This window comes from Lotus japonicus, chromosome 5 (assembly GCF_012489685.1).
Source record: "Lotus japonicus ecotype B-129 chromosome 5, LjGifu_v1.2".
Lineage (NCBI taxonomy): Eukaryota > Viridiplantae > Streptophyta > Magnoliopsida > Fabales > Fabaceae > Lotus > Lotus japonicus.
In genome coordinates this window covers 63,457,557-63,478,299 of record NC_080045.1, presented here as the reverse complement: position 1 = coordinate 63,478,299, position 20,743 = coordinate 63,457,557, and the positions used below count along the sequence as shown (strand labels likewise).

Below are 20,743 nucleotides of genomic sequence, written 5' to 3'. Positions count from 1 at the left end.
AACACTAAAAAATCTGGAATTGATTGAACTGAATAAATAGATTTTTGAAATTATCTCTCTCAGATGAAATTGAGAAAAGCCATGACATAAACCTCATTTTTCTTTTTATCTCTTCCTTCTCATTAAATCATATTGGTCATTTATTACATTTATCACTTATCATTTCTCCCTCTTTCTCTGTTTTCATCATTTGGGTGTCTAAACCCTTAGTTCACCACAAGGAGTTGCCTAGAGTCCACCACATGTTTTGTGTACTGAATATAACACTGCTACTAAGTTATTGAAATTAGCTACGAGAATATCAAATTCACAGCTAATTGTTAGCTAATTTTAATTTTGAGCAACTATTTAACTTTCATTTTTTCAAAGTAAAATAACTTATTTCACATGAATGGTTATAAATTATATGTTTATAAGTTATAAGCAGTCCATCGATACACAACTGAACATGTGATAGACGCTAGACAAAGTCTCACCAAAAAGCATTTTATTAAAAATAGAAAAAGCTTAATTAACCTTTTCAACTTCAAAATAAGCATGGTCATGTTATACTCTTGATGCCAAAGCTTCTTGCACTAATAAACTCATCAATAATTAAGAATATATTGCTTATAAAAAAATTAAGAATATATTATTATGGGCGCCCAACTGATAGGGAAAATAAAGGAAGAACATGGTCAAATTTTTCATCTGAGTATACCAATCTTGGCTCTCGATCTTTGTTTTTGTTCTGTTAAAGGCTTAACCTATACCTAGCTAGCTAGGTTTGACAACTTGATTAGAGAGAGAAAGTATGATATTTGCATCAGAATCCATATGTAAATGCATGTTCTTTAGTCTTATTAATTTTTTATAATGGAGAATCTTTGACAAATTGTACGTCATGTCCCATTGGATCCACATAAATGAAGCCTAAGTAAGCTATATACTCACTCCATATGCTTTCAATTTGTTTCGCCATGTATAATATCAATTTTAATCTCTATAGGAACTTTATTGGAAATGACATGAGAATCCAGTTCATCGTTTAAACAAGCAAATTAAAAAACAAAGGCAAGTTTTTTCCCTTACCTAACTTTTTGAGCATGTGTGAGTGCCACCTTTATAATAATAATTCTAGTTTTGTTTAATTAATTCCTCACCTTTTTAACTTAAGAAAATAGTGAGAATGCTACGTAACCCATGCAAATGTCAACTAACTAATGGTCATTTGATCAAAATGCTAACTGTAATATTTCAAATGAACTATATTTGTGTACATCGAGCCCATGAAAAAGTTGAAGATTTAGGGCCCGTTTGGTGGTCAGGATAAGATATGATAGGATATGATATGTGAACAGGATATCAACATGATAGGATAAGAGCAGGATAGACTCTTATCATATCCTGTGTTTGACGTGCACATGATAAGGACAGGATATGATAAGGAAAAATGTATCAGATTTATATTTGAATAAAGAATACATTTAAAATTGATCATTCTATTAAATTTAATTTCTTTACATTTTCATGAATGAGTCTATATTTTAAAATAAATAAAATTAATTTAAATTTTATTAATTAGCCTATATTATTGTTTTGAAGATACCCTATATTTTAAATAAAATTATGCAGTTAACCGATTGGTTTTCACTTAGTTGTGACACGTGATGATTAACAATAAAAGTTAACTAAATTAAGAATATTATTATTTCAAAAGTATTTTATATTTGAATTATAAATTATTATATAAGTAGATAAGTAGTTTTAAATAATAGGAGATGAAAATAAAAAATTAATCTATTACTATTAAAAAATCAATATTTGTAATCAATGTTTTTCACTTAGTTGTGACACGTGATAAACAATAAAAATTAACTAAATTAAAAATATTATTATTTCAAAAATACTTTATATTTAAATTATTATATAAGTAGATAAATAATTTTTAAATAATAGGAGATGAAAATATTAAATTAGTCTATTATTATTAATAAATCAATATTTGTAAGTTAGTCTATTTTACTATTTATGAATAATAATTTTATTTATTTTTTATTTTAGTTAAATTAATATTTTTATATTTATTAATTAATATTATTATAAATTATAAATTATAAATTATAAATTATATAATATTAAAATAAATTAATTAGGAGTTAGGATACTGAAAGAAAATATATAACTGGTATCCTATCCTGCTCTATCCTAGCTCCCCCTCAGGATAACTTTTACACATGATTGACAGGATATGATATGATACAGGATAGTGTTATCATAACTTGCTGGCGCAACAAACAACAGATAACAACAGGATATGATTATTATCCTGTCCTATCATATCCTGTCCTGGTCACCAAACGGGCCCTTAGTATACTAATTAATTAGCTTTCCCAAGACAGTGATTAGTGCACTACACAACAGATAACTATTCAGTTATAGAAATACCTCTTATATTTCTCTTCAATATATTCTTTGGCTTATAAAAAAAAACACACATAAATGAACATCATATTATTATGGGTTTTTTTTTTGTCTAACCCTTATTAAAAAAAATATGATTCACAAAATAAAATGGTTTCTTTCCAAATTTATTTTAGCAAAAACATAAACGTATGTGTAAAATTCATGGAAAAGTGAAAATAAATAAATATAAAACTAAAACGTATCAAAATGTACTATTATGAATTAATGTGGAAACACTTTTATCTCATTGTATAAAAAAGGTTCCTTTCATTTTTTTTGACTTGTCTTATAGTATTGACGCTAATAAGTCTAAACATATATAGTTTTAGTGTATGTAAAAACCTCAGCAAGATAAATTAGTGAACAAAAACTACTTCTCTTAATTTTTACTATATTTCATGATGATTTTTATAGCATGCATTTAGTTAGTTAAAAGTGCAACAACGATATGTTCACACTCTATTTTCTCTTTCATTTCATTTTCACTTGATTTACTTTCTATTTATCTCCTTTTTCAATTCTCATTCTTTCCCTCTCTCTCCATAGGTGAAGGTGGTGAAATGTGAAATGGTTATTTGATTTCCTTATAAGTGCGATCTCTATTAAGGTTGAAATACATATCTCGCAATTTCCGAGGAACATGTATATGTTAATGTTACAACCTGGCTACTTAGCATGCAGCTTTACATGCATATATTCGTTGACACACATATGTGCTTTCTCATCCTTAAACATTACCATAATTCGAATAACCATCACTTTTTAATTATGTCATAAAAGCAGCTATATTGCTTTGCGCAGTACAGCATCTATCCCTGAAGTTTCGCATCTGGTCTCAATGAAAATGTCCTCTCTGCTGAAATGAAATGCATGATTGTAAATGATAAATATTAATTGAAGTGTACGTTTTATGCTTTTCTTTGCAAGTCTTGCAGGGATGATTGGTATTTGAATGTGCTGATACTGATACAGTTGCCGACTTGCCGTCGCCTCACAACCAATAGTTTGGATTTTGAAACTATTCTTAATATATAAAGAGAAAAAGGAAAGTTGAACAATTTAAGTGAATCTAATTCTAGGTGGGGGAGGCAATGGACTTTGTATTTGTGGATGCATGAAGGACACTTTTATCCACTCATCTTAGTTATGATAGCTGTTCCAGAAATGGAACTTGAAAGCATCTCTGTTATTTGCACAGCAAGTGTAGGCTGAACGCGTTGGCAATGCCCAAAGCGCCCCGGAACTTGAAAGAGTACGGGGGGAGGTGTGAGACGCCCACCCTTAATGGAGTCTTTGTGCAAGACTTCCGAAATGACAATATATATAAGTAACTTTGTAATTGTTTAATAAATGTGTTAGTTTTGTTCACGTCAGCACGAATGATAAATGAGATAAATTTTGATTTGATCGCTCCAACCAATTAACATAATATTCACTACTCCATCCGTTTCAAAACTATTATAGTTTTAACTTTTTTATTTTGTTCCAAAACCATTGTTGTTTTACATATCTAAATCATTTTATCTCATTATCTTCCATTCATGTCCTCATTTAATATTACATCACCCAAGTATCACCTTTTAATTCCACCAATCACAATTTTCACCAATTAGATGACTAATGATTTTCATTCTCTCTCTTTCATATAACTCATATTAAATAATGATGTTTCAGTCAAATTATAACATCAATTAATGAATTCTTAATCTTTGTGCATAACTCTTAAACTACAATAGTTTTGAAACAGAGGAAGTAATTAGTAATGAAATCTTTAAACGTCTAGACAATATTAAGTCTTATGGCTATTTGAGCCAATTAGACCAATAACAAGTTTTAATGAACCAAAAAGAATAAATACTATAAACATATGTGTATCAGTCAGAGCTAATTAATAATATATAGTTTTATACATTAAAAAGGAATAACACACCAATCTGAAAAAAGTATTATGAACCTATACCAAAGCTTATAAAAAAAAAGAACATATTCCAAAAACCTAGTACTATGAGTGATTTGATGTGTGTCCATTTTGATGATTAATAAATTATAAATAGACCTTTGCATCATTCAATGCTGAAAAGCCAAAAAATAAACGGATGAATTGAGATAGCAGTCATGTTCTTGGTATGTAAATACACACGCTTATAGTTTATTTGCTTTGAAATTGGATTACAAGTTTCTTAAAAAAAACAAATTGGATTTCATTTAACAGAAATTCATGTGTTATGGGTTGAGGTACCATTGTACCTCCTATTATACATACTTTTACTTATTAAAAAAACATTTAACAAAAATTGAAATACATTTTTAATTCAAGTTGAGATCAATTTGAAAGGACAGTCAATTGGTAAAAAAGTAAGAAGTTAACTTCACATTTGCATCTCTTGAAGCTGTACTTTCTTTGACTTTATTGAAATAATTTTTACCTTAGGATTAACAACGTTCAAGTTAAATAAAAGGACATGCTTTGGCGTAAAAGTTTGACATCTGCTGACTTAATTGTGTCATTTGATCATGTCACATGTTTTAAATATTTGATGAGAAATGCAATCTGTGTTGGAATCAATTGTTAATTCACCTTTCATGAATTTGGGTATACTATAATACCTATAGCCCTATATCTGCACAGGCCCAATATAGAAGTTTGCCAATTCAATTTCAGAACTTGTCACCAAAAAAATAGGACTCGTCAGCCAAGCCAACCAAATCGCCAAGTGATTTGTCTCTATTAACCATTCACCATCCATCTAACTCTGTCTTTCTTGCTTAGATTTTCCCACAATGGGGAAGGTAATAAAAGTCTTGTGCAATCAAACGTCACTTTGAGCTTTCCTTAATCAGGTTCAAAGTTGAATCTTCAGCATGCTTTTAGAATCTTCAGCAGCCAAGAGCTTGTCTTCAACAGCATAGCATTTGCTAATCACAGTCTAGTAAATGTGAAAAGAAAAAAAGTTATAGTAAATAATATATATCCAATAATAATTCTTTCTAGTGCATATATTTGTTTATTACTTGCCCTTTGGCTATCTCTCTAAGCACCATTCTTATAAACCTCTCCACACTCCCAATTTGGATCACTTTTTCTTTGATGACATGCTCTGACTCACACTTCATTCTTATCCAATTGATATAAAGCTTAACAGAACTTATGAAGTCACCAACAACCCCATTACTATTGTTATTGGTGAAAATCAGTCCTCCCACCTTCTCCAAGAATATGCAGGTTGATGTCATATATAGCTTATATATAAGAAGTCTAAATCTCATAAGCAACAAAACCAGCTGAGACATGCATAGGCACTAATGAACTTCGTTATTTTCCCACAAATACTAATCAATACTAGAAATTAAACCCGTGCGTTGCAGGGTTTGTTTTTAAGTTATGTGTCAATTATTTATAAAAATAAATTACATAATATGAAAAATTATTGAATAGTAGATAATTAAGAATATGATTAATATATGTAATGTAATTACATTAATGAAGTTCAATAAAAAATTTATTGTACACAAACTTTTTAATATTTTTTTGTATAAACGTTTGGTATTGGTCACCCTTTGGATATACCGACAGATTCGAGATTTAGTCACATTTAAGGCTCCTTATCCCTCCTCCAGAGTGTATTGTGTGGGGATCAAACCCGAGAGCTCTTCACACACACACTCAGCCTGCGTTGCCAACTGAGCTATCCCTCTTGGCCTAAATTTTTTAGTATATTAAAGCACATATTTTATATTTTATGTTTCTTTAATATATTAAAGCACAATTTATTTGGTGGTTATATGTTTAAATAGTAATGCGCTCTCAATATTAAGTAAAATGAAGAAAATATATAATTAGAGCTGAATAATTTAGTCCGTGTTTGTGCAAAATCATCTGTAAAAGTAAAAAGACTTTTATAAAGTGGTATTTATCTCTTGTTTTCATGTTTTGGTCATGAAAGTTGTGTTTTTAGTTGAAACTTTATGGGAAGTGTGCTAATGAAAGTTTAATGTCGAAACACACATATAAAAATTATATTATTTATTTCATAATGAGTATTTAATTAGTTAATATGCAGTTTGTAAGAGCATATATTTTTTAACTTAATTATAAATTGCTCTCTGAAAAACAACTTAATTATAAATTAAGATAATAATTTATCTTATTCGATAAATTTTTATAGTTTTATAGGGAGTAAAAAATTATAAAACCTCATAAGACAATTTGCAAACACAAATCGCTCAACCTAACGAATGTCTATTTTACAGTGGTTAAAGTTAACTCTTTGGATCCCTGAGATTCCGTCCTTAAGGAATGCACTTTATGATAGACATTTAACTTTCACTACACTTGAGTAGAACATGATTCCCTGAGTAGACGATACATATGGGTAGCACAAATAAATTATAAGGACTTAGTTAAGAATATTCTTAAACTAATGTACCATAATAATGTGCAAAAGTGAAAGTTGGTTAAGAATAATTGTTATTTTCTATCAATCAAAAAATATTGTAGCTATATCAAATATAATTTCATTTAGGAAGTTTATTAAATACTTCATTGTATACTACATTTTTAGTCTATTGTAGATGAGTGCGACAATGATATATCTCATAGGAGGTTATAAAATCATATTAAATATTATTAGAAAACATATTTTAAATCAAAATTATAACTATTATTGGGCCAATTTTTTTTTAAATTAAAATATTTTAACAGATAATATATATCTCCTAATTTAATAACTTAGTTTTTAATATATTTAATTTATTTATCATCATATGTGTAGTTAAATAGAAAAATTACTCTATGATAATTTTAACTATCAATAATTATTTAATAAAAAATATTTATTAATTTTAAATCTATTTTATATAAATTAATTAATTAATTAAAAATATTATTTATAATTAATTAATTTTAAAATATTTTTAATATTTTTCAACTCAAGTTATTTTTTTAAATTAGAACTATTATTATTTAATATAGGTATTTTTGTGAATATTTAATGTAAGAAGTTGAATAGCTTTTGACAATACAATTTTTTTACTTCACTTTTTAATCTTATTAGTTAATATATTTATTACAAAGATAATTTGTTATTAGTTAATACATTACAATACATGCAATCTTTATTAATGTATTTAATGTAATGGTTCAGGTGTGCTTTACTTATATATATATAGATACGATCCTTATACTTATTTCTAATTACTAATTAGGATTAGAAAGTGAGGTTTGTCAAGCATGCACCATATATATACTATGGTGCATGTGCCACAGGTTTGTCTATTGAAACTTCAGATTTGTAAATCGAACAAACATCTTGTAGGCACGATCTTCAGATTAAGAAAATGAGACCATGGATTTTATGAGGCCTCCACATACCTCTAATGCTTAAGAATCATATAACAGGAATAGATCTGTTAAGGAATTAGAAGCTGTTTTGAATCTCTATTTTCATAATAACATTGGCAGCGACCTATGCTTGATACTTGATAGGGTTGAGTATAGGAAAACTTCAGAAGTCAAGGACAGGATGTTAGGGATGAATTTAGTTTAAAGGAGATTTATGAAGGTGTTTGGAATTGTAATATTAACAAAAAGCATAATTTTAAGTGCAAGTTTTTTTCAAAAAAAATGGTCTATCTCAAGGATGATTTCAAGAAGGTTATCAAAGAGTTTCATTGATTCAAATTGCTATGTGACATAACACTTCTATGCTATTTCCTCTATCTTTGAAATATTTGGTGTAGTTTGCTTCCATCATCTCTATTAATGGCTACATATTCTCAAACAATTGGGTTCAAATGAGCAAGGATGTTGGGAATATATTTATACTTATGAATAAGAGTTCATATGATTAACATAATGAGTTAAGAGACCTATATAGGTTGAAGTGAGGAAGGTTCAGGGATCAACCACCAGATGACGCAATTTATTTTTTCAATATACTAAAATAAAGATAAACATAATTAATTATGATGATTTATACCAATAAAGTCCAGCACAACTAGTAGATAGTTGAGTTTCTGAATCATTTCTTCCGTACTTGATATTCGAGCGAAGTGTATGGGAAAAATTATCGGAAAAGTTTTATCTATTTAACGTGATCTCAGTGTCTCAAGCGGATTAGTCACATCCATTTGCAAAAATATGGTGCAACCAAAATAAAATTTATGGTGATTTATAATAAAAACTTTTTTTTAAAACCATATAAGAACTCCGAAACCAAAACCCTCTTTAACCCTCCAACGCCATCGAAAGCAAGCCTCTGTTGCAGACAGACATGGGGAAGAAGAAGAAGAAGGAGGGAACAGATTCCGATGTCGAACCAGAACTCAACGCCGCCAACAATGGCAACATCGACGACTCTCACCACAAGAAGAAGCATAAGAAGAAGAAGAAGATGAAGAAGACAAACCAGTTACCCACAGTCAGCATAGCTGTTCCTGGTTCCATCATTGACAACGTCCCAACCCTCGAGCTCGCTACCCGGGTACCCTTCAATCTTTTCCCGCTTTTCCTTATTCATATCTCTGTTGATTTTCGCTGCCTCTTCGTTCTGATTTTTCCCATTTCAGTTGGCTGGTCAAATCGCTCGTGCTGCAACGATTTTTCGAATCAATGAGGTTGAAATTGCTGTTCACTGCAATTTTTTGAATCAATGATTCTTCCATGTTGCTGATACTGATACTGATGATTGGAATTTGTGTATAAAATAGGTGGTTGTGTTTGATAATAGTGGTAACCTGGATGAAGATACCATGCTGGATAATGCAGATGATGAAAGTGGTGCTGCTTTTCTCATCCGAATTTTGAAGTATCTTGAGACACCTCAGTATTTGAGGAAGGCTCTCTTCCCAATGCATAACAGTCTAAGATTTGTGGTTGGGCATGCTCCTTTCCTGCCATTAACTACATTTTCAATTTGATTAGAATCTTAGTCCACATGTTTAACTTCAGTTATATCTGTATTGCATTTTGCAGGGACTGTTGCCGCCCCTTGATGCACCGCACCATCTGCGCAAACATGAATGGGGTTCGTATAGGGAAGGTAGGCCTTCGTGTTCTAGTAGAATTTCTAATGTTATTATCGATCAAAAGTGTATTATTTTTTAAAAAATCACTTGAGTATGATTTAAGTTTCCAGCCTTATGTTGGTCAGTTTTTGTGCTATAGATGATAGCCATCCTGTGTGTTTATCAACGAATAGGTCATTGGAACTACTAATTACGGCAAGTTTGATTTTTTCTTTTTGGATTCCAATGGTGCGATTAGTCCATTATCTGACCCCTTCTAGTCGTAGCGGGGTAATGGCCGGTTTTGTTGTTGTTGGTTCTCCACTTCTCCCTGATGGATATGTAGAGGGTTGATGGTGTTTAGTGTATTGGTTAACTTGTTTGTTTTTAGTTTTTACCATGTCTGTCTAATCTTGTGCCTGCATTTCTTCGACTTAAGAGGACATATGATCATATGATCCTCATTTCAACTCCTGTTGTCCTCTCACTTTGATCAAGTTTTTTCTTCATATTTTTTAAATTAATGTTAAAGCAGTTTTTTTTTTACATTGCTGTTATTTTGCTCCATGGTTACTTTTGCTAACTTTGATATATTGCAATAACTTCTTAGGTGTTACGATAAGACAAAGAGATTCAAACTCTGCGGCAACACTAGTTGATGTTGGTTTAGCTAAGGTATGCGTACACATGTCATGGATTACTTGGCCTGAATTTTAACTGTTTGTGTATATTTTCTTAAATACTACCCTTCCAATTCTCCTTTACCTTTCTTCCTTCATTTCCCTTCTTCTTCTGGCATCCTGCCTGAAGACTTCTTATTCCCTTATCCATATTTCTGTTCATGTTTGCCATGGTGTTATTTGATATTGGCATATGAGAGGAAATCCAATGATAGATGTCTTGAAATACCATCACAGCACAGCATTCCCCATTCCTCTCAAAAAATTCGTTCCCATTTCTTTCATTTTAATTTTGAAGTTTGTAATGTTTGTTGATTGTCAATTACATTTTATAGATTAAAACACTTTTATGACCAGATTCTGTTCTATTAATATTGTATGGCTATTAAGCAGACTTGAACTTATTTGTGCATGATCTGATTCTGTACACAACACATGCAGAATGTTGTAGTCGACCAAATACTTGAACCAGGAAGAAGAGTTACTGTCGCCATGGGTGCCAACCGCAATTTGGATTCTGGTAATGAATTTATATCTTTTTAATTTAGTTCTGCAGTTCTGAATTCCTCCATTTTAGTTTGTCTTTTATTTGAAGTTTATGCTACATGGTCTGCAAAATATTTTCATGAAACAATTGTATCAATAGCTATCCTATATTTGTTGTGCATGTCAAATCAATGTTTCTTAGCTTACTAACTTAAGGTCTATTCTTATGAACCTAATTGCATTTGACTACATCTTAAACATTAATGAATAAATTCCATTTATGACAAGAGGACAGTAAAGTATGGGGTGATCACTGAGGAAGTGTAGCCATAAAGTTACTGACTATGTGAATTTTAGCTGATCTGCTATGCTGTACTTCATCTAGATTTGCCACGTCAAGTTGTCTCATCATTGAAGCCTAGGGAAGACGGAACATATTGGGGATATCAAGTTCGTTATGCGCATAATATTAGCTCAGTATGTAAGGATTCTACATTCGAGGTATCCTTCCATCTCCTAGACACACGAAATGTGCGCATTTTAGTATCCATATTCTAATATTCCTTGTTCTACTCATGAGCCTTTCTTCTATTGATTTGTTATATTGACAGGGTGGCTATGATTATATAATCGGTACCTCTGAGCATGGTCAGATTATCAAGTCATCTGATCTTGAATTACCTTCTTTTAGGTATTCGCTTTATGAAGTCAACTGCAATATTACTATTAGTTGGTTTAGGTGCTGATTTCAACCTTCCTTTAGGAACCTGTTTTAAGTGGGTTCTTTGGTGTATCATTTATGAAAATGGTTTCTTATCATCATAATATGGACATTTGCAACTATGAATGTGATGTTGTATAAAGACCTCCAGTTATAGGTTTTCTTTTCTTTGTAACTTCTACGTACTTCGAGCTTCACTTACTGACTAAATTTGAGATGTGAAATTTAACAAATTATGTCTGTGATGATGCAAGGCATTTTATTCTGAATTGATTTATTTCGTTCCACTGAATTGGTAGGCATTTATTGATTACCTTTGGTGGACTGGCTGGGTTGGAAGAGAGTATTGAAGAAGATGATAACTTGAAGGTATTGCATTGTTCAGTTAGTTATTTTTGTGAGATCTTAATTGCGGTTCCCTTTTTAAGATTATTCCCAATCAGAGGTTCCATAAATTTGCCAGAAATTTGGGCTACATGCCTTTTTCTGTTGTCACATTTCTGTCTGGTATGCTAATTAGAAGTCGAAAACTCTACAGGTTTTAATCCTGGATATATTTGAGGGTTTCCACCTACGTGTTTGGGATCTTTTTTTCTATGGAATACTTGTCTTTCTTAGGTTATATAATGTCATTTTAAATGTACTGTTTTCATTCAAGAAATTTGTGCATGGATTGTAATATTGAGCATTTCTGGATACATCTCTTTTTAAAGTCTAAAGAAAGGAAGAAGTATGGTACTGAATATAAATTTTCTTGCCAAAACATGCAGGGTAAAAAGGCACAGGACGCTTTTAATTTGTATTTAAATACATGTCCAAATCAGGGTAGCCGAACAATTCGGACAGAGGTACTATCTGCCTGATCTTTAGTCAATTTGTATTATGTAAATTAATGTCTATCTAGGTTTTAGTGATTTCTTAATTCTCATCTTTTTTGTGTAGGAAGCTATTTTTATCTCTCTTCAGTATTTCCAAGAACCAATCAGCAGAGCATTGCAGGGTTGAGTATTGTTGTAGTCTTTAAATTCATATACTTCAGGCATTGTTTCTCCAAATTATGGCTGAAACTGAGACACGAACAATATTAGTTCAAAAGCAAAATTAGAAATTGTCCGTCTAGGCGTCTACGGTCTACCTCATAGCAAACTGGCCATGAGTTTATAGGATTCTTCTTCACGACTAATTTTGTAAGTGGTGACACTTTCTGTTTACCTTGGTTGTAGAATTTGCAAACAGTATTCGATCTTAATATGTAAGTGAGAAATTAGAAGTGCTAATGTATGAGTATCTGTTGGATAACTGCTATTGCATCCAAAGGGATAGATGTTCTTTAGAGCAATCCTGTATGACTTGGAATGTAGTGTAACTACGTACTTTCATAAGCATAAAATTACATTGCTCACTAATGAGCTCTGGATTTGGCACCCCAGGGCTTAGAAATGCCACCCCACTTAAAAGTGGGGAAATACTATTATGCCCCTCCGTGTTTTATTTCGGACTACCAATGTCCGAAATATTTCGGATATATCGATTCCGATATGCATCGGATGGTAAAGTTCCGAACACTGTTACTATTAAATCCAAAACACGGGCTCATTTCTCATTTCATTCCGAAATCCTTCTTGAACTTCCATTTCCGAAGCCCTCCAAACCTTCACAGCCTTCATCGAGCTCGCCTTCATCAGAGCTCTCTCTTCATCATCTTCTTCGGAGCTCTCTTCTTCGTCATCTTCTTCGTCAACTGCAATAGAGGTAATCTTCGTCATCTTCTTGTTAGGGTTAGGGATTCGAATGGGTTTTAGGGATTCTTGAAATTAATTTGTGGATTTAGGGCTTTAGCGATTTGAAGATGTCTGATTGTTGGGTGAAATTGTTGGGTGAAATTGTTGGGTGAAATTGTTCATGAACGGGCACCATGTTTTCACACCCCAGAACGAATTGAAATCCACATCCCTTTCACTGTTTGTTATCTACCCTGAGTTTTGAGTTCTGGAAGCTGCATTTTCTCACCTGTTATCTACCATGTTTGCATTTATTTTTCTTAACATTGATCCATTAGTTTTTATTGATAGGCAAGCAGTTGAAACTGTGAAATTCCCCTCTGAACTTAAGAACTTGAGCAAAAAGATTTGATTGAGCACAAAGGGAGAACTTGACTTATCTTGTTTCAGGTACACTTACTCTCAATCTCATGAATAATTGAGACAGAACCATTACTCTTTTCTAGCATAACTTTTGATTTGCATGAAATGGTAGCTGTGGAACAATAAATATAGGAAGTATGTATACGTGTGTCATCATTGAGAAATCATGCTAATGGGACTAAATGATAGACAAGTTAAAGTTGAAATTCATGTAATTATACCTGAGACTCAAGACACCAAGTCAGTAGCTGCATAGCTGCATATATTTTTTGTAAGCAGTAGCACTATCCTTCAAGTTTCTAATACTATCCAATTTATATTGCCTAGTTTGATTACTATGTCTTTTTCCCAATGTATTTTCTATTATAACAAAAACATTAAGGAAGAAATCATTCAGTACTAATACCATGGAGTATTTGGGTCCCAAAATATTACCATTATCTCAATCTTTGGTCTGTAACAAATCTGATCCTATCTCACCTGCCCAGATCCTATCTCAATCTTTGGTCTGTAACAAGTCAGTAGCTGCATATATTTTTTGTAAGCAGTAGCACTATCCTTCAGGTTTCTAATACTATCCAATTTATACAAATCCTGTGACCAGACTATACCATGTTAATGGAACAATAACCAGACCTCTGTTTGTTTTACTATGTGCAAATATTTTGATGCCATATTTGGTATCTTTGGTGCTGCTGTGTAAAATTAGCTACCATTGACTCATCTATTGACTCCAATTCCAGTTATCTACATAATTATGCATGATTAATGACAGAATGTTATGGAGTTAGCTACCATTGAAAGTCTGGGAGAATTGCTCTAGAGTTGTGCATGATTTAATGACAGAATTGCTCTAGAGTTAATGACAGAGTTATGCATGATTTAATGACAGAATTGTTCATGAGTTAATGACAGAATTGCTCAATAGTGATTGATTTCACCACTAGAACACATTTAAATTCTTGTGGGATGTTGGTTCTTGGTGAGAGAAGAAAGGGGGTGAAAGAGATGTATTATAAATAGAGGGACAGTACTAGTCTCATGTTGATGTTATCAATAGGAGTTAAGCTCAAAATCTTATGTATCAACACAGCTGATCATGTCAATAATGCTAACATTCACTAATCACATTTCAGCTAGGGTATAGTCACCAAGTGTTAAACCAACCTCCAACAATAATTGAAGATAATGGGCTGATGTAACCAGATTTATATAGTATGCTTGCATTGTATCAGCTTATGAACTCCAAATGATGTAACCAGATTTATATAGTATGCTTGCATTGTTCCACTTCTGTTTGTTTCTTTTAATATTGATCATGTTTAAAGAAAAGTTGATCTAAACATCCTCAACATACTTGATAATCTGTCTTGGTACATATCTCTTGCTGATTGCATGAATATTCAGTTATAAAGCTCATCAATTGGTACTTTTACAATTATCTGATTAGTATTATTTTTTAATAGATGGCTAAGAGGAAGAGCCAAGGGCGCAGGAAATCACATGTTGCTGGGAGCTCCCATGATGCCACGGAGGATGTTGAGGATCGCCACACAGCCCCGGATGATGTTGAGGATCGCCACAGACGGCTGCATGCTTCTTTTCGTAGAGTCAGAGGCAGATTTGGTGAGGACCAGGATGTTGGTGGGACATCAAATGAGGAGCGTCGAGACCCTTGTGAGATGATTCCTGAGCCTTCTCCGCCTTCTCCGCCTTCTCGTCAGACGACTCCCGAGCCTTCTCCGCCTTCTCGTCAGATGACTCCTCAGAGTTCGACAGAGAGTGAGCATGAGGTTGATGTGGAGCATGAGGTTGATGTGGAGCTTCAGGTTGATGTGGAGCCTGAGGTTGGTGTGGAGCTTGAGGGTGATGCTGGAGCACGACGGGATGAGGTGCCAGTCCAGACAGAGGCACCGTTTCCAGGGGGGCCTGATGATCTGTCACTGTTGGTCCGTTACCCACATCACGTTGCGCCGTGTCTGTGGCATCATATTATAGGCACCGACCCGCGTTACCCCGATAGAGGTGTGTTGAAGTTTGCCAGCGCTGGGATGAAGCTGGCAAAGCTGACATGTGAGGGCGAGGGAGACGATATGAGCGCTGTTCGTCAGCGTGTGGAGGGGACCGGACTCTATCCGCTCTTCAGTTGCACCTATCTGGAGATAGACACACCCCTTCTATCTGCCCTCGTCGAGAGATGGCATGAGGATACCAGCAGCTTCCACATGCCATTCGGGGAGATGACCATCACCCTGGATGACGTGTCATCTATACTTCATTTGCCTATGGGTGATAGGTTTTATACTCCCGGACAGGCCAGCAGAGAACAGGCAGCGGAGACCTGTGTTCTGCTCTTAGGAGGGGTAGCCACGGACTACATCATGGAGTTTAAGGCGGTGAAGACCATTGGCTTGCGATTCGGGTTCTTGCAGACTCTTTACACTAGGGCTCTTGCTGGTTAGTTGTACTGTATACTTAATTTATTTGCAACTATTATATGTGAATTAAATGATTAATGGTTTCTTTGTTGTACTTTAGAGCATCGGCATGACCATGCAGCACGGATGTGGCTACTTCACCTCCTCGGCTCGACCTTGTTTGCGAACAAGAGTGGAGGACACTACACTTCTGTCCATTGGATCGGCATGCTGCAGCACCTTGATCGGGTGTCAGAGTATGCGTGGGGCGCCATTGCACTAGCTACACTGTATGATGCACTTGGTCATGCCTCACGGAGGAAGACCAAGCAGATGAGCGGTTGTTCTTCCCTCCTGGTAGCTTGGGTGTTTGAGCACTTCCCACCCACCATTATTCAGCGGATTGAGGTCCCCGAGTACACGGAGGACCAGCCCAGAGCGTGCAGGTGGATGGAGTCCCGGGCTGGGCATGCTGGACTGATGGAGAGGCGAGTTCTCTTCGATGAGATGACGGCAGAGGACGTCATATGGACACCGTATGAGGAGCACAGGAGTCACAGAGAGCTGGACGTCCGAGCTTTATACTCAGGCTACATCCGGACTCCCATCCGGACGGTCGTGCGACCTCATCTTCCTGAGCGTGTGATGCGGCAGTTTGGGTACGTGCAGCCTATCCCGCGACACCCATCTGTTGTGATGGGCATGAGTTCTGCTGCGGAGGTCGTTGATGCAGCATACCAGGATTATGAGCCACACTTGATTCCAGGGGGGGTCCCTAGTATAGTGGATGGAGCGGCAGTAGATGATTACCTGGACTGGTACACCGGTGTATCTCACCGGTTCATCATCCCGGATGAGAGTAGGGCCGATCTCAGTGCTGTGGTAAGTGTGAACTTAATTTTCTTTATGCATTTGTGGTTTTGTGTATGCGGTTTACTAACATGTATATTGATTTATTTTCAGGCTTCTTTGCGTCGGGCCGTTGATTTGCTAGAGCAGGGACTTGAGGTCGACGACGGTCCCCCTAGAGATACACGCTCCCGCACTTTATTAGAGAAGTGCCTCACTGTCATCAGAGACTTGAGCAGGACCCAGGGCGTCACTTTCGTTGGTGTACGAGGAGGCAGAGGTCGAGGCAGAGGAGGAGGCGGAGATAGAGGAGGTGGCAGAGGCGGAGGCAGAGGTCGTAGGGGTAGGGTGGGTCGTAGGGGCAGGGGGCAGTGACATTATTATTATGTGTACTTTTATCGCATTATTAGTTTATACACGCTTTATTATCGGTCTGTACTTTTATCGCATTATTAGTTTGGATTTCACATTATCACGCTTTACTTGATTTGATTACATTTTTATCTCTTTTTAAATCAGGTAAAATAACAAACAAAATCCAATGGGAAGTGAAATAACGCACATAATCCAATTGAAGCAAAATAACGTACATAATTCAAGGGACGCAACATAGCCTACATAATCCAGGTCAAGGATTTTTTAAAGTTGCAAATAATTCAAAATTAGCCAAATAACATTAATCAATCTTCTGTAATGTCGGTGAATGTTTCAGATGGAGGTCCACAGTCACTGGAGAATACCTGTGAAAATTCACATAAACGAAAATTGAGATGTGTAAAAATCCACAGTCACTTTTATTTTAATTATATATGTGTAAAAAAGATTTCCATACCTTAACTATGTTGGGCAATGTTATGTTCAGGTAACAATTAGATTTTCTAGGAGAAAACACAGCTACCTAAAAGGAAGAAATAATGTTCAAATTGTCTAAAGAAGTAGAAACAATAGTCAAGTCGGTTAGAAATAATAAACCTTCTGGATAAGCATAACAGATCCAACATTTATGTCCTTCGCGAATTCGCTTTCAGTGAAAACCTTGTGATGGACACTAGCACCGACAGTGCCCGTAGGATCCTGCAACTCAAACCCATATGGCATTGACAGAGGACATTTAAATACCATGACATTGATGAAAAAGAACGCGGAAGATGGAAATACCTTCAGGGTAACTGACACATCGCCGAATCCGTTTGGCGTGCATGATTTGATAACTGCGACGATGAGATCGACCCTTTCTAGATGGTGAGTGATTGAACCCAGAGGAGTTGCAGATCCGCCTAATTGCAGGGCTGAAAGCCAAGCATTGGAGTGAAAATCGGGATCAGTGTCGTGACCGTCTTCGACGACGCGCCTAACAAATTGTTGGGTTGGAATGAGGTGTCCGTCGGTGGTGGAGCTGCGTTGAATCATGGCGGCCTGGACAACACCAGCAGGGCCGGGAATGAGAGGACGAGAACTTGCAGAAGAGTTGCCTCGGAGTTTGCAAGGGCGGATGAAGGTGGGCAAATCTTGTTCCATTTTGATTTTGAAGGTTTCGTTGAAAGAATGAAAGGAGAGGATGAATACAAGAAGGCTTAAATCAAGCAAATTTATAGATGAAGGAGTAATGGGGTTGGTTGTTGTTGGTGGTTGATAGTAATTAGGTTGGCTGTGGTTGGATGAGAGTAATGAGGTTGGTTGTGGTTGGTTGTGGATAGTGATGGAGAGACTTAAAATTAAAATGAGAAAAAAAATTAACGTTCGGATCCCCAGATTCCGAAGTTGTTCGGATCCTATAAATCCGAACTGTCTCGGAAACCTAAATGTCGAAGATTGTTTAAACTTGGGGGTGCCAAATTTAAGTATATGACACGGAAATGGAAAGGAGTCGTCCGAAAGATTTCGGACTCCGTGGTTCCGAAGTACTTCGGAAACAAAAGTTCCGAAATGTGCTTAACCAGTTAAAATGACAGTACCAGAAACAATGCAGGCAGAATCACAAGTTCTCATAACCAGCTACATTGCAGGGCAGAAACAGATAAAATGCACATGAGAAATAGTTTAATACTACATCATAATACTTTGAACTTCTAATTAGTTGTACATATGTCATTGCTACAAACATCAATCCTAGTCTCAATCTTCTCCAAGGTCTATAAAGACATTCTCTTGAGGACCACCCGTAGGATCAATCCAAGCATTCAATTCTGCCGTAAATGTAGCCAAACGCGCCGCATACGGGAAGATCCATTGGTCGGTGGGTTCTTTGGCCAAAAACGGCCATTGGGGAGCTATTGTTGGCATAGGATGTCCCGGCTTAAGCTTTAGCTACATTTGAGAGTATAGCAATAAAGTTAGATAAGAACAAAGTGGCTGAGTACAAAGTATACTAATTTAACGTGACAAGCGAGTGTAAGGTACTTCATAAAAGTTATACCTGAACAAAGTGGTTGGTGACGTGACCAACTGCTATAACGGGATGTACTTCCGGTGGGGCGCCTCCTCTCAATGGCAGATAAGTGTAACAACCTTTTAGTGAAATGGAGATGAAGACAACTTGCAACCTCGTAGCAATGAGGTACCCCATCTCCGGTAGAGACATCCACTTGTCTTCCGTTGCAATTGTACCAATCGGAAGGATGAGACGATTTTGTAGAGACTGAACCCTCTCATAACCAAATATGTTGCTATAGTAAGCGGTATTCTTTGAGAGTTCTACAAGCAACTCTTCCCTAATCAAAGCCCAACCGTCTTGACCTATGTCGGGTCTGAACAATGCAGCAACTGATCTATAACCACAATTACCATCTGCAATAACATCTATGACTTTTTCTATATATTGATGGAAGAAAGATGGCAAATCATCCAAGTATATGCTGGTGGAGGACTGCTTGCTCTTCTTAGACTTCTTGCTTCGAGGACAAGAGACTTTGTTAGGTGTTGGCTTGAGGCTATTGTTAACATGTTCCCAATAACAAGGATCACGTTGTAAGGATGGTTTTTGTTGACTAGGTGGTTTACTCTCCATAGCCTTGGACGAGCGCTTGAGCTTTATCTTCACTTGAGGAGGACACAGTGAACTACTAGAAGGACAATATAGCTCTTTTACCTTCCTCCTTAGCATACTTTGGCCCGCAACATCCAAAGTGTTGAAATAAGCGGTCAAGCCATCAATCTCTGACTTGAGGTCTCCTTGGTTTGAGGCTTGACTCCCAATGGGTACATGGTCCCAACCAAGTATCTTCCAGAAAGTATGGATTGCCTCATACGGAATTCTATCATAACTATGAAGTGCACACGCACAAGGAAGCCCATGGGTAACTTGGAATGCGCATCCACAACCATCACGCATCACTCTGTTCTGTTCATCTTCCATGAGTTGCATGGCCTTTCTGGACACAAATCCCCTGATATTTGTATACATGGGCGACTTGAAACGATGTTCTACAAGGTTGATACTGCGCTCAAATGATGCCTTGATTTCATTGTGTCGTACAGTGGTCAACCTATCCACTGCATCCCACGAGGCGCACAAGTCACCTCTGCCGTCTTTCAGCATCCTCTTCAAGGTTGAGTGTGCACTTTCAGCCCTGCATACAAAAGATCATACTCTATCAATTTCTGCTAATAAAGCAAGACTATGAAATGAAAGATCACAACCAATAAAGTGTGCATTGTACCTGTTACTCGTTGTAGTTCCAAAATGCAACACAGAATTGGTCCACGCACTCACAAATTTCTCCTTGTGCTTTACCCATGTAGTAGAAATGTAGGATATGAAATCTGGGAAGTCCTTACACATGACACACATTTCCTTCCATTCCTCATCAAATTGTTCCACTGTTTCAGCATAAATCAAGCATTTCCAGTTCTCCATCACTGAAAGGGCAAAATCATCCGTGCCAATCAACACTTTGCACTTTGCCTCCACATTCTTGTTTATGTGGAACCGGCATAATAAATTGGTACAATTGGGAAGACATTGCTTAACAGCACTCAGTAAAGCCAAATCTCTGT

At 35.5% G+C, this 20,743-nt stretch overlaps 4 protein-coding genes across 5 annotated transcripts; 2 read left to right on the top strand and 2 right to left on the bottom strand.

Annotated features, from left to right (window-relative positions):
• Window positions 1–8,659: 8,659 nt before the first annotated feature.
• LOC130718427 (uncharacterized) lies at window positions 8,660–12,672 on the top strand. Its single transcript, XM_057569014.1, has 11 exons — window positions 8,660–8,927; window positions 9,013–9,060; window positions 9,154–9,318; window positions 9,419–9,485; window positions 10,061–10,125; window positions 10,572–10,650; window positions 11,002–11,117; window positions 11,228–11,307; window positions 11,637–11,706; window positions 12,108–12,185; window positions 12,280–12,672. The coding sequence occupies exons 1-11, from the start codon at window positions 8,718–8,720 to the stop codon at window positions 12,340–12,342; spliced, it is 1,041 nt and encodes a 346-aa protein (XP_057424997.1). The 5' UTR covers window positions 8,660–8,717; the 3' UTR covers window positions 12,343–12,672.
• A 152-nt stretch (window positions 12,673–12,824) lies between these two features.
• Window positions 12,825–17,122, top strand: LOC130719969 (protein MAIN-LIKE 1-like). The gene is made up of 4 exons (XM_057570556.1): window positions 12,825–13,508; window positions 14,948–15,938; window positions 16,020–16,780; window positions 16,862–17,122. The coding sequence occupies exons 2-4, from the start codon at window positions 14,948–14,950 to the stop codon at window positions 17,120–17,122; spliced, it is 2,013 nt and encodes a 670-aa protein (XP_057426539.1). The 5' UTR covers window positions 12,825–13,508.
• On the bottom strand, window positions 17,069–18,306 carry LOC130718428 (uncharacterized). Of its 2 annotated transcripts, XM_057569016.1 has the most exons (4): window positions 17,906–18,306; window positions 17,720–17,821; window positions 17,580–17,645; window positions 17,069–17,487 (listed from the first exon to the last, which is right to left on the bottom strand). In XM_057569016.1, exons 1-4 carry the CDS (start codon window positions 18,263–18,265, stop codon window positions 17,428–17,430), a joined length of 588 nt encoding a protein of 195 aa, XP_057424999.1. In that variant the 5' UTR covers window positions 18,266–18,306; the 3' UTR covers window positions 17,069–17,427. The 2 variants fall into 2 exon arrangements, with proteins under 2 accessions (XP_057424999.1, XP_057424998.1); XM_057569015.1 differs by having other exon boundaries at window positions 17,720–18,306.
• A 382-nt stretch (window positions 18,307–18,688) lies between these two features.
• Window positions 18,689–20,736, bottom strand: LOC130718739 (uncharacterized). Its single transcript, XM_057569360.1, has 3 exons — window positions 20,407–20,736; window positions 19,164–20,316; window positions 18,689–19,054 (listed from the first exon to the last, which is right to left on the bottom strand). The coding sequence occupies exons 1-3, from the start codon at window positions 20,601–20,603 to the stop codon at window positions 18,863–18,865; spliced, it is 1,542 nt and encodes a 513-aa protein (XP_057425343.1). The 5' UTR covers window positions 20,604–20,736; the 3' UTR covers window positions 18,689–18,862.
• Window positions 20,737–20,743: the final 7 nt, after the last annotated feature.